The following is a 13827-nucleotide window of genomic DNA, read 5'->3' on the forward strand; positions in this document are numbered from 1 at the left end:
TTGTTGTCCTTCCTTGGTTATGACAGGGTCTCATATATCCCCAGCTGGCCTGTAGGTTGAAGATGACATTGAACTTCTGATCCTCCCACTTTTACCTCCCTGAGGAATAACAAGAATGCACCCACCATACCCAATTTTATGCAGTTCTGGGGATCAAATCCAGAGCCTTGTGCTTTCTAGGCAAGCACTCTACCAACATTTCTGAACCTCTTGATCAGTTTGTCTTATTCTCAGCTTCCTTACTTAGAAATAAGATAAATTATAGTATCTTACCCCAAAAAAACTTCCCCATAGGATGTCCAGGTCTAGCAAGACTTCCAAACAACATTTCTTTTCTGTTTGCATCAGAAGGTCTTGCAAGCTGATACTCTGTCAGTTTTAAAGAAATATTTTCAGTAAAATGACATTTCATTATTTTCTTGATTGTCTGGAAATTCAAGCTTACAGAATTGAAAACAAGGCAGTAACAAAATTGACTTTAAAAATATGTTATAAAACTGAAGCTGGTAACTCAACAACCTAAACTTGGTCCTATCACTTACTCGATCATTCTGAGTAAACTGATCACCTTTCTGGAGTTTTTCTCTTATTTTCAAATGAGGCAATGTAGTTAATGATCTGAATGTTTCAGCTCTAGGTTTCTAGGTCTAAGAATTCCCTCAGGAAACTGCTAAAAGAATGCTATCCGTGGGGTTGGGGATTTAGCTCAGTGGTAGAGCGCTTGCCTAGCAAGCGCAAGGCCCTGGGTTCAGTCCCCAGCTCTGAAAAAAAAAAAAAAGAATGCTATCCGTCTGCAGATCTGAGACCTTGGTCATATTCTGTTTAAATGTCATCCAATGCACCCACGTTGATAATAAAGTGAGATGGTTAACAACTGCTTGGAAGTCACAACTATTTTTGCTGATGCTATGGTTGCAATGTTTTTATCTCCCTAAAATTCATATATTAAAACCCGATCTCCAATGTGACAGCTCTCAAAGATGAGGACTCTTTAAGTGTTTAGATCATAAACCCTCATGAATGAAATTGGTGTGCTTATAAAAGTGATCCCAGTGCTGGAGAGATGGCTTGGGCACTGAAAGCTCAAAACCAAAACAATAAAGCTACCCCAGAGAGCTCCCCTGCCCCTTCTCTTATGTAAAGATGGTGGTCTACAAAGAAGCAGGCCACTGCCAGACACCAAATCTGCTGGTGCCTTCACACTGGACTCCTTAACCTCTTAGCTCTACAATAGAGAGGTGCTAACTCTGTAAGCCCCGAGCTTGCAGTGTTCTATTAAGGAAGCCCATACAGACTAGAACAGCTACAATCCTAGCTATATCACTGAACTGGCACAATTCTGAGCAAGTTACCTAACTTCTCTGATCCCACACAGGAATCTAAGAGGACCCAGAGCTTATGACTCTTACATAAGATTACATAAGATACAGTCACTGAACACCTACTGTTCATCAGACACACACACACACACACACACACACACACACACACACACACACACACACACAAGTTGGTAGCAGAAATGTCAGTAAAAGCCCTGTACTAAGTTTGTATTCCCATGGGGAGGAAAAGCAATAAACCACAAATCTGTCTGTGTTAGTGATGGATACTGTAAAGAAAGCTTGTTAAGAAGCAACAATCTGTGTTTGAAGGACAAATGAGAATTTTCTGAGTAAAGGAAGGGAAGCATAAATGGGAAGGAAGAACATGGCACCTAGGACAAACAGAGACAGGTCAATAAGAGAGAACAACATTGAAAATCAAAAGGAAGACGTAAGATCATATAAGCATAGCTATACGGTCATAAATGCTACAGATCTCTAGGGAAACCACGGACTGCAACACTAAGTCCTCACACCCTCTAAGCCTAGTTTCAGCAAGGATGATAATACAAGAAGTAGCACTCAACAGATGCTGGTTATTAATTATCATGGGGTAAATCACTGTAGTAAATGACAGGGATTGGTGGGTATGAGATCTGCATTTTAAGAAATCCATTCTTTATGCCAATCTGATTGATGAGAACCAAAAGTGAAGCCAGGAAAACCTGTTCAGAAGCACAACTGTTATAGTTGGTGAGAAACGAGACAAAATAGAAACATTAGCAGAAGTCAGTATTCAGGAATCTACTTTAGTTATAAATTATAAAGGTGACCACTAAAAATATGTTGAACGCAAATATTTTTCTTAAAAAATCTCTGTAAAAATATGAAGATGTGGCTATAACATAAGAGAAACTATTTTAAAGAAGTGCACATCTTGGCTGAGGTGTCCCATTGGCATGCACACAGCAGTACAGAGGGGCGTTGGAGGAAAGTCTACTCCTAATCTTTGACCTGGGTGAATTTGTTAGCTTATATAATAACAGGAACTTTGCAGATATGATTAAGTCATGAACCCTGAAAAAGAGAGGTTAGTCGGGATAGATTCATTATTACAGTAAGACCTTAAGAGTGGGGGGTGGGAGGATCAGGAAAAGTCTGTCAGAGCAGAGATCAGAGAGGAGAGAGGGACACTGCTGACGCTAGCTAGGGTGGAAAAGGAATGAAGAGCAGATTCTCTCTCTGAGTCCAAAAACTTGGCATGCAGGCCTGAGGAGTCATTTAGACTTTGAACCTCCTCAACAAGAAAATAACTTGTTTTTTACTTTAAATCACCAAGCTTCTGGTAATTGTTCAAAGGCAACAAATGGTTAACACCCTAGCCATGCAAACACAGCCATAAAAAGTGGCTGGTTAGGACATGCAGTGTACCTGTCTGAACACTTGATGGATAAGTGGGTTTCAGACACCTTTCACCCCGATTCCTCAAGCACTAAGGCGCAGCAGGCAAGCAGGGGCGCTTAAAGCAGAAGCAGCAGCCGTCGCTAAAGTGGCTCATTTTGTTCTTTATTTGAAATATGGTTTCATATTGTAGCCAAGCCTGCCCTGAAATTAAAGTCTATCCGTCTGCATCAGCTTTTCCCGTACAAGAATTACAGGAAAATACCACCATAGCCAGCTTAAAATAGCTAATGTTTAAGAATAATTTCTCCTACAATCTTCTTTTAGCAACAAATAAATCCTATTAAAAGTCTCCTATTTGAGGGGTTGGGGATTTAGCTCAGTGGTAGAGCACTTGCCTAGGAAGCGCAAGGCCCTGGGTTCGGTCCCCAGCTCCGAAAAAAAGAACCAAAAAAAATAAGTCTCCTATTTGATTTTTAGCATGCAAATGAATCCCCAAAGTTGAGAGAAATAGTCAGAAAGCAAAATGAGAGCCTACTCTTAATGATTACACATACATAACACACACACACACAGAGGGAGAGAGAGGGAGAGAGAGGGAGAGAGAGAGAGGAGAGAGAGAGAGAGAGAGAGAGAGAGAGAGAGAGAGAGAAACTGAAATGTTGAAGCTCTAAGGAACCCAGTTATCCTTACAGTTTTTGGCAGCTTGATACTGAATGAGCTATTTACCAAGCTCGAGATAAAATGATGCATCTACTCCAATGCTGCCCTTTGAAATATACAGATAAAATGCCTTAGTTTGAAAAGAACGAAAAATGCTAACAGCCAGTTTGAATAAAAGAAACATTGTTAGAAAACATAAAAAGTGTCTTTACCACTGTCCACAGCTTCCACCTCTCGGTCAATTGCATCTCTGATCATCAGTGGATGGATGAAGAACTGGGCCCATCTGAAAAGGACAACAGGTGTTTCTACGATTGTTCAGCTCTATCAAACAACATCCACTTTAACTATTTTTATTCAATCGGAGAATTGATCTACTTGATGAAAATAATAATAACCTGTGTTTTTATATTTTAAAGTTCCCAAGCCACTTTGTTTCTTTGTGAAATAAAGCACTCATTCGGAAAAGCACTTAGACATAAATACACAGACTAAAGCGTTGTCAGAAGTTTTCTGTTCCGTATCCTGCCCTTTCTTTGCAGTGCTGAGGATCAAACGCACAGCCTCCCACACACTGGGAAAGCCCCTGCCCCTGAGCTGCATCCCCGTCTTAGGAGGTGAAACGCTGTGTTGCTCAGGCTGTCCTCTAACTCATGAGACTCCTGTGATCACTTGACACAGAAGAAAATTAAACACAAAGGAAAATTAAAGATAAAATGAAAACCTCTAACATGTGAATTAAACGTAGGAGGAGCATAAATGAATAAACTAATCTTTTGAACTTCTCAAGAACTATTCTATTTTTGCTGCCAAAGGGAACAAATACTGTCACTTCAATTGAGAATGTACATTTTAAGCAAAATGATTTTCTTTCTGAATGTTATACAGTTGTAAATACGTAGTATTCCGTGTATTGTTCAATCCAATGCTATGATATTCTATTCATCCATATGGACAAATGTGACTGTAGTTTATCTTAGCTGCTGTGACAATATTCACTGAAATTAATTTACATATCTATTCCATTGCTATTTGACAGAAATCTGGGCTTCAGAACTGGAGTGTGATAAACACTGCTACCTTAAGTTAGTTTTTGCACTGTGTATTGGGTCATATGCATGTGTTTCCCTCGGTATTTACCCAGAAATGAATTACGAAGGAATAGCACACGCACGCATTACCGAATAGTACCCACTCTTCTCCAAGTGGCCACACACATGAGGCTTGCCCAGTGGTTCTGAGCCCATCACTCCTTCACAGCTTTCTGTCATTATTATCAGAGTTTAAAGTTTTTGGTAACTTTTGAAATAGTTAAATCTTGTAATAGTTTTGATTTACATTTCACTGATTCCTAATAAGGCTGAATACCATTTTATATAGTTATATCAGGACATTTTTAATGTTTATTTAAATCTCTTTGAATAGATTATATTTTTAATTCTAACAATACATCTAATAATATATATAACATACATATAATTAATATATATCAATTTAAACTATACTGGATACTTACATACAAAAGCCTAATAAATTAAAAACCAATTAACTATTCAAAACATAAGTCTTTTGCTAGTTATTCACTGCAAAAATACTCTCCCATACATTTTACGTACTTTGTGTTTTTTTTTTTTTTTTTTTTTAATAAAGATTGGTACTGGGGTCAGCCCTGAGCTTTGTTACCACTGAGCCAGGTGTCCAGTGTCTTTTCATGAATACCATTTCCTTTATGCTCTTTGGCTTGTTTGTTTCTTTCTTAATCTTATTTGACAAAGCTTACCTAAATTTGAGGCTTTAAAAATTAGCTCTTTTGTTCACTTTTTAGTCTACAATCTATCCAGGGCTTTTTTTGTGTTTTCGAATAGTAGAGTCATCTTTATTCCTATATCCATGGAAACTCAATTATCTTGGCATCATTCCAATAAAAGGCTCTCTTGTATAAGTATCCACCTTTATGCTATTTCTGTGACTTATTCTATTTGTCTCTTTGCCAGCACCACATTATAACTATCACAAAATATAATAAGGTCATGAAGGCTGACATTTTCTTCAAAGTTTCATAATTTTTGTTCTCACATTTAATTCTGTAACCCAATTAGAGTTAAATTTGCTATACAGTTGAGTAAAGAACTGTGGTCCATTATTTTGCCCGTGGCTCTCCTACTACTCTGGCAGAGTGCTAACAATCTTCTCTCTCCTACTAGGTTGTCCTGGCGCCAGACTACTGACACCACGTGTGAGTTTGTCTCTAGAGTCCCAGGTCTAGTCCACTGAGCAGTGTCTGTCCTTATGTCAGAACCACATTCCTGGGATTCTTGCAACTCTAAGTCTTGGGGAAATGAGAGTCCAACTTGTTCTTGAATATAAGCTGGGTTACTTTTGCTTTTTACAGTTCCCATATGAATTATGGTATCAGCTCACAGATGTAAAGGGGCAGCTAAAATTGTGAAGTGATTGGGATGAATCTGCAAATCAGTTCAGAAATTGTTGTCACTCCTAACAAGAAGTCTTCGTGCTCCCATTCTAACAATCCTCCATCTCAGACACATGGCCCAGTTTCTCAGCCACTCTTTACTTAGCTTATTACTTAGTTTATTACTTAGTTATTACTTATTTTTTGACTTCCCACTATTACGAGTCTTTCACTTCTCTTTAAGTTTATTCTGAAGTATTTTATTCTTTTAGATGCCATTATTAAAGAAGTAATCTTCTTAATTTCACCTTTGGATTTTAATGAGGAGGAGCTGGGGAAAAGAATCAATCGAGTGATGGTCACGTTAAGAATGGAGCCCTGGCTTCAATCCTCAGCACGACATATGACATAAAAACCTGGCATACAACTGTAGTGTCAGCACTAGGGAAGCAGAGACAGAGGACCGGAGCTTGCTGGCCAGCAAATCTACACAACTAGTGAGCTCTAGGTTCCTGAGAGTTCAAAAGAGGGGTGTGGAGCCAGGTGTGGTGGCACATGCCTCTAATCCCAGCACTCAGGAGGCAAAGCTGGTGAGCTCTGTGAGTTCCAAGACAGTCACCGTGAGACCTTGTCTCAGAAAGAAAGAAAAAAATTAGGAAGGAAAGAACATTTAATAGTTTGCTCTTTTTTCCCAATATTCTGACAGTTTTAGAGAAATAGACTGCTTCTTGAAAATACGTGTCCAATATTTCCATGTGCATAATGGTATTAAGGAACAGTTACCTATCCAGGGCTTCCTTGAAATACTTTCTCTGGACATCAAACTGAAAGACTGTGCGTTCACAATCGGTTGAGGCATTATCACTACCTCCATGTTTCTTGAGGAAGGCATCAAATCCATTCTCATCTGGGTATTTCAAACTACCCATGAATACCACTAAATGGAAAGAATAAAACGTCACACAACAGAAAGAAACAGACAGAAATATTTATCATCAAAGATGAGCTTTTCTATGAATAATGGATGAAGTAACACATTAACAATGGCTGTCTAACCCTTTGTTACACTGATACAACATTCTACAATGCTCATGTTATTTCTAATCCAAGAAAACCCAAACATTTCATGTTTAAAAACAGATGTATAATTTGCTTGTAAAAAGGGTAAAACTTAAACATAAGCTTATGTGCAGATTAACAACTACCATGAAAAGGTGTCAAATAAGAGGTTTACTTTCAAATAACCTAGAAACTAAAAATATTTTTAAAAAAGACTAATTTTAAAGCAAGCACATGCGTAAACATTTGTAGCTGTGTAACATCCACATAGTTCTACTGAGGCATACTGAGGCTACACTTATGGCTCCTTTTGTGACATATTAATCACACCTTTTGATTGTCTGTACCTTCAACCCTCGGATGTCACTGGGTACTATCAACACTGAAGCAGACCAGTCCAGCCAGAGCTGGTCAGTTCCTAGAGAACAGCAAATGTATCCTGCTCTGTTCACGGCACTGTAGCCACATAAGGATGCCAACAGTAAAACAGTTTGGGGCTGGAAAAATTTCTCAGTGGTTAGAGCATTTGCTGAACAAATGTGAGAGGAGGATCCAGATCCCTAGAACTCAGGTAAAGTGCCAGGTGCGTGTGACAGCCCACTGTAACGTATGTCAGACGGCAGAGCAGAGGCTCCCCAGAGCAAGCTGACAGGGAAACTAGCCATCCTGGCAAGCTCTGGGTTTGACTGAGACCCTACCTCAATGAATAAAGTACAGCTTGAGGAAAATACTGCTTTTCATTCAAATCCATAATATAAATATGCATGGATGGAAAGCCTTTCCCTCTAATCATTCCTAAATCAGCATTTTTCCTCTTAGCTTTTTCTTTGTTTAAATGTACTTCAGTTAACCAATTACTAATCTTTGAAATCAATTAACACAAACGTAAAGGAAAAAAGGAAACCACACCCGGGAATGATATTTTACAAGATCTTACTGTGCTCCAAAAAGTGTGCCAGCCCAGGCAGGTCATCTGGATCAGCAAAGCTCCCAACTCCGACACACAGAGCCGCTGCAGACTGGGGTAGGTAGAACACATACAAATAGTTGAGTCAATCCTAAAGCAGTACTAGCACCTCGAGGATTCACGTGGACAAGTTTTCCAACAGAAGGAACAGAATTCTCCCTGGGAATCAGGAGGAGCAGCAAAGTGAAACTCACCAGAACTGTGTCAGTTTCACCCTGCTGCTCCTCCACTTGCCATCCTGCCAAATGCTCAACAGGTGCAGACCTAAGGGAGAAAGCAGAAACAGACAGAGACAACGGACAGGCCAGCCACCCAGACCGCAGGACTCTGAACCAGGCTTGTGCCCTGAGCTACTAGGCTTTGGAACTCTGCAGAACTAAGGCATCTGGGTAGAATGAAGAGCTCTAAGCAATTTAAAATGTTTACGTTGTAACTCAGTTACAAACGAGACTTCTCAGTGTGCTACTCAGAAAGTTTATTACTAACTAACATGGGGTGGGGATGGGGGCAAAATAACCATTTAGGAAAATATCTAATAAAATAGTAAGTAAATGGTTAAAAGAGAAAACTTGCTATTAAAAAGCTACAGAAATAGGATTTAAGAGGCTCTTTAGTTCTTCCTTTTGCATTGAACACACATATATAAATCATGTATTACTTAATGTGTATTTACCAAATTCCTTGGGAAAATTCACTTTTAATAAAATAGATGGCCAAGATACACACAAAACTGTTTAAAATGACTGAGGCATACTATCATCATTAGTTAAAAGTTTTTTTAAGTAAAAGAAATGGTAAATTTGAAAACAGGAAAATAAATATTAACTTTTCCAACTTTGTATCAATTTTCAGTAGTTCTGAAATCCATTTCGTGAAGCATTGTTTGATAAGGTTATCCTTGTAAAATAGCATGTACCTGGCATACAAGCCAACCTTGTATTTTAAGAAGAACCAAACAGCCTCACTTGATACTTCAAGCCCCACTTTTGAAGACTTAGCACATAAGCTCATTTAAAACATGGAAGAACAGCCACTTCTTCAAACCACAGTCTAACCTGTTCTGTGATGTTTAATAAGTGCCTAACCTGCTTTCAGCTCCAACTACCCCATAAAGATTTCTTGTCTCGACCAGCAGGGTTGAAGACATTTTTGAATAAGATGACTTAAACCACAGTCTATCAGTCAGCTTTGACCACAGCAAAAACAGGTTCTGCGATTGCTAGAAAAGAAATTCATACTTGAGAATTTTCTACCCAAGAAATTTATACTTGAGAGTTGAGTTATAAAACTCAAAATTATGAACAAATCATAATCCAAATATATTATACTTAAATTTCAATCTTGTTAACTTATTAATTTTTCAGATCAAGAAAAACTTCTTTTCAAAGAATAGAAAAAGGGATAATTTTAAAAATGTTTCAGGAAAGTAATTAACTTCTAATTAGATAAGGTTCTCCAAAAGCTAACATTTTTTTCTTCCAATTTCATTTATTAATGAGAATTATTTACCTTAAATAAGGCTCACATTTCTCAAATAAAAATTAAATCCTAAACTCTCTTCAGAGCAATGCAATTCTGAAGCCACCTCCACCTGTGCTAACTTCTTCACTTCCCCTAGATGCTTATGTGCCTTACACACCCACTAAGGAGAAGCCAGGTCCCACTCTTAAAATCATGGAATCTTTCTTCCACTAGGATACCCACCACTGCTTCAGAACCAAAATGATCTGGTCTCTTCAAACCTAATTGTTTATCAAAAGAAGCCCACAACATGGGGCAAGCCACTTGCAGCTGTTTATACAGAGAAAGACAGATACAGAAACCTAGAGGGGAAAATCTAAGAAAATCTTTTGAGCTAACCTAGAGCTCAAAATTGTGTGAACTTAAAGGTGGGTGTGAAAGGAAGAGCGTCAGTCAGCATAAGACCCCCAAGGAGCCAGGGGCAGACCTAGAGCTAGAACTCAGGTGCATCTTAGGACGTCTGTGATTTCTCCATTATACCACTGCTTCATTAATTAGAAATAATCATATTAATTACCAATTTGCCTATAAAAAAAAACCTTTAGAGTAGTCTACCAAGTGGCACATATATAAATTTACTCAGTGTCTTGAGCTCACCTCTTAAGTTCTCCAAGTAAACACAACTGGCCTATTATCAGCATACACATATACAAAACGCTTCCTAAAACTAATCTTCCCAAAATTTTGATTTAAAAAAATGATACAACCTTAAAAAATGAGGCTGGGAGTGGTGGAGCACCTTTAATCCCAGCACTCTGAAGGCAGGAGTGGCTGGCTCTCTGTGAGTTCAAGGCCAGCCTGGTCTACACGGCAAGTTCTAGGCCAGCCAGAACTACATAGTAAGATTCTGTCTCATAAAACTGGAGGAGGAGGAAGAGGAGGAAAAAGAGGAAAGAGAAGAAGAGGGGGAGGGGACTCTCAAAGAATTCATTTTAGAGAATTATTGATGCCAAGAGCAGTAAGCATGTCTATAGTCCCAGCTCCTGGCCATACCACTTGGACCTGAGACTTGGAGACCAGCCTGAACAACCAAGTGAGATTTGCATCTCCAAAAATGATGATGATGATGATGATGATGTGTATGTATGTATATCTTGAGTACAAGTGTGCGTGTGGATGTCAGAGAACTTTCAGAAGTGGTTTCTCTCTGTTGTGAGATCAAATTCAGGTCACCAAACTTGTATAGCAAGCACCTCTACACACTGAGCTTTCTTGTCAGTCCCATGGGCTAACCACTTTTTAAGAATTCTTTTGAGATCTAAATCAATAATCTAGCAATGAATCCTATATGAAGACTCTACCATGCTGATGGTATTTAACGTTAAGCTGAGCATGCTTTTCATGCTGTAATCTCAGCACTTGAGAAGCTGAGTCTGGAGCAGTGGTTCTCAACCTGTGAGTCATGACCCCTTGGGCAAACTTCTATATCCAAAAATATTTACGTTATGAATCACAACACTACCAAAATTACAGTTGTAAAGTAGCAGCAACAAGAATAATTTATAGTTGGGGGTCACCACAACATAAGGGTCACTGCATTAGGAAGATGGAGAACCACTGGTCTGGAGGATCAGGAGTTCAAAGCCATCCACAAAGTTCAAGACTAGTCTAGGCTACATCACACTCTATATCAAAAAAGTAAAGCAAGTCAAGAAAGAAACTAACTTTATCAAATATCTTCTGGTCAGTCTACTGTAATATCTCCAAACATTACCTACCCTCCGATACAGGAGCTCCCTCCTGCGAAACGGAGCATTCCAAAAGATATATTGAGGCAATCTCCCTATCAACACTCACATACCAATTCACTGATGCTTAAGTTCAACTCTCTCGCCTAAACGTCCCTGATTACTTTCACACAGGTGAGATCTAATTCAATTCTCCCCACAGGAACTACCCATGCGCTAACTTAGCACTCAGGGTACTCCTCTTATTCCTCTAGCCTCAGCTAAGAATTGTACGGAGTCTCACCTCCTGACATTTTTTTTCTCTTTTTTTTTTTTTTTTTTTTTTTTTTTGAGCTGGGGACCAACCCAGGCCTTGGCGCTTGTTAGGCAAGCCGCTCTACCACTGAGCTAAATCCCCAACCCCACCTCCTGACATTTTTAAAAACATATAACATACATACTACATATGAATTCAATTATTGCCATTTTTAACTCTAATGAGTGATTTTTACATATTTTTTTCTTTTGTTTCTATAGTAAGTCACTTTTATAACTAGAGCAAATTTTTTCAAAATAGAATCTTTATATAGAATAATCACTGACTTAAAAATCAAAAGATAGCTACATACTTCCTTTTTACTACTAAGAGATAAAATACAAGTTCCATCGTTACCCCAAGGAGGCCTCAAATGAGAAAGACAGTACAGACATGACTCACACCTGTTTCTCAGTGGTTTTCTTTCTGGCTTCCACCCGCTCTTCCAGTTCTTCCAGTTCATTTTCCTCATTATCAAGATCATCATCATCATGTTCATCATCATCAAATTCCTCTTCATCGTCAAAGCCTTCCTCATCATCATCCTGTATCTCAGCTCCAGAGTCTTCATCATCATCGTCGTCGTCGTCATCTTCTTCTTCTTCCTCTTCCTCTTCCCCCTCCTCCTCTTCCTCTTCTTCCTCTTCCTCTTCATCTGTTGCATTTCCTGTTTTACCCTCCACGTTACTTAGATCTGAAATCAAAAGAGCCTGCAAGCCATTCTGTAATTTGATGTATCTGGGGTAAAAGAAAAAAACAACAAAGCATTTTGATTCAACTACTCAGTAAGAACCACCCCCACTATGTGTAACAAACAAACTGGATACTACATAAGTACTCCCATTTCCCCAAGTTTCAGTTATTCACACTCAACCATGGTGTAAACATACGAATTAATATATTTTAAATTGTGCACCACTCCTTCCAGTCAGGGCATGAGTAAAGATTTCATCAAGATAATGATTATATATCCTAAGTTATAAATATACATTTGTATATGGTACATACACAATCTTAGTCACTTAATAGTTGTCAGGTTTCTGTTGTTCTTTTTTGGCTTTAGTTTGGTTTGACTTGGGTTTTTGAGACAGGGTTTATCTGCCCTGTCCTGACCGTCCTGGAACTCATTATGTAGGCCAGGCTGGCCTTGAACTCACATATGAGATCTGCCTGACTCTGCCTCCCTAGTGCTAAGATTAAAGGTATGCACCACCATATCCAGCAATAGCTGTCAATTTTAACAGATGAACATTAATGGTCTCCCAGTGCTTGAATTCAAAAGTAAACTTTAATTACTTAACAATGACCTTCAAAGCTCGACAGGTAATGCTAGTTCTGGACACACCAAAGAAAAGCCATAAAGTGTCTCGTGTAAGGGGAAAAAAATGCTGAAGTAGCCCAAGAGGTCTACAGTAAGGCTAAATCTCGTAGCCATGAAATTGTGGCCTCAAACTGCAAATGCTACTCTCATTTTACTAAGAGTAAACATAGAAAAGGCATTACATTTTATACATATGTCTAATATACATAGGTTTGTTACTATTCATGGTTTCAAGCATCCACTGAGGGTCTTAGGCTGAATGTTCCACAAACCAGAAAAGTCTACCACAATTGTAATTAATCAAGTTGGTTGATCTGGGGAAGGAAACTTGAAAGCAAAATTTCTTTCTTTATCTAGAAAGAAATTAAGAAACACACTTTGTCTTGTTTATGTTCTTTGAGGTTTTTAATCATAAAATACATTTACACATTCAAAGTACAGGTTTATAGGGTTGGAGATGGTGTGCAGAGTATTCTAGACCATTTGCTTGTTATATATAAGGCGCTAGTTTAACCCCTAGCACTCAAAATAAAAGCCAGGTGTAGCAGCTCATGCCTGCTATCCTGGTACTGGGAAGACTGAGGCAGAGAATCATCAGTTCTTGAGTTCAATACAGCCTAGAACATACAGCATAGAAAACACCTGTCTCAACCAATGAATAATCAATTTTTAAAAAATTTAGAAGCACATGACCCAACCACCTCTTCTAGTCCTTTAGTTTAGAAATAAAGATTCTACCAAAATAGAAGATAGCCTGGGAAAACAGCTCTTCATATTCAAAGCAGCCATGCTAGGTCAGCAGCATAGCACAGCCACACAAATATAAATATAGACCTAACTGTGTTAACTGTGCTTCCACAAAATACATTCGACATTGTACAGGTCTCCAAAACTGCTTTTAGAGTATGAAAAAATAATTGAGCTTTATCTCTTAAAAAAAAAAAAAAAAAACTCCCACAGACTTGTAGCCCTGTAGGAAAATTACTCTTATTTAGTAAAACTACGTTATCATTTGATGACCTGATGTCTGTGACAGCCTGTTCCCATTTACTCTTTAGTCTTTTATGTGTTCACTCAATAAACACCTGTTTAACAACTCTGTGTGTCAGACATCATGCTACATTACAAAAAAAAAAAAAAAGTGGAAGACCAGTGTTTGGTAATGGTAACAAAAGCA

The 13827-nt window shown here is 38.5% G+C and overlaps 1 protein-coding gene across 2 annotated transcripts in view; it reads right to left on the reverse strand.

Annotated features, from left to right (window-relative positions):
• Window positions 1-13827, reverse strand: part of Nrdc (nardilysin convertase) — a 61882-nt gene that overhangs the window by 33295 nt on the left and 14760 nt on the right. Inside the window, exons 2-8 of one of the 2 annotated variants that reach the window (XM_032900477.1) lie at window positions 11734-12067; window positions 8911-9044; window positions 8020-8089; window positions 7796-7877; window positions 6583-6736; window positions 3599-3672; window positions 274-369 (exon numbers count right to left, since the gene is read on the reverse strand). In XM_032900477.1, coding sequence (XP_032756368.1) covers window positions 274-369; window positions 3599-3672; window positions 6583-6736; window positions 7796-7877; window positions 8020-8089; window positions 8911-9044; window positions 11734-12067 — 944 coding nt within the window. The remainder of the gene's footprint in view (window positions 1-273; window positions 370-3598; window positions 3673-6582; window positions 6737-7795; window positions 7878-8019; window positions 8090-8910; window positions 9045-11733; window positions 12068-13827) is intronic. The other variant, XM_032900484.1, reaches the window with a different exon arrangement.

This window comes from Rattus rattus, chromosome 1 (genome assembly GCF_011064425.1).
Source record: "Rattus rattus isolate New Zealand chromosome 1, Rrattus_CSIRO_v1, whole genome shotgun sequence".
Lineage (NCBI taxonomy): Eukaryota > Metazoa > Chordata > Mammalia > Rodentia > Muridae > Rattus > Rattus rattus.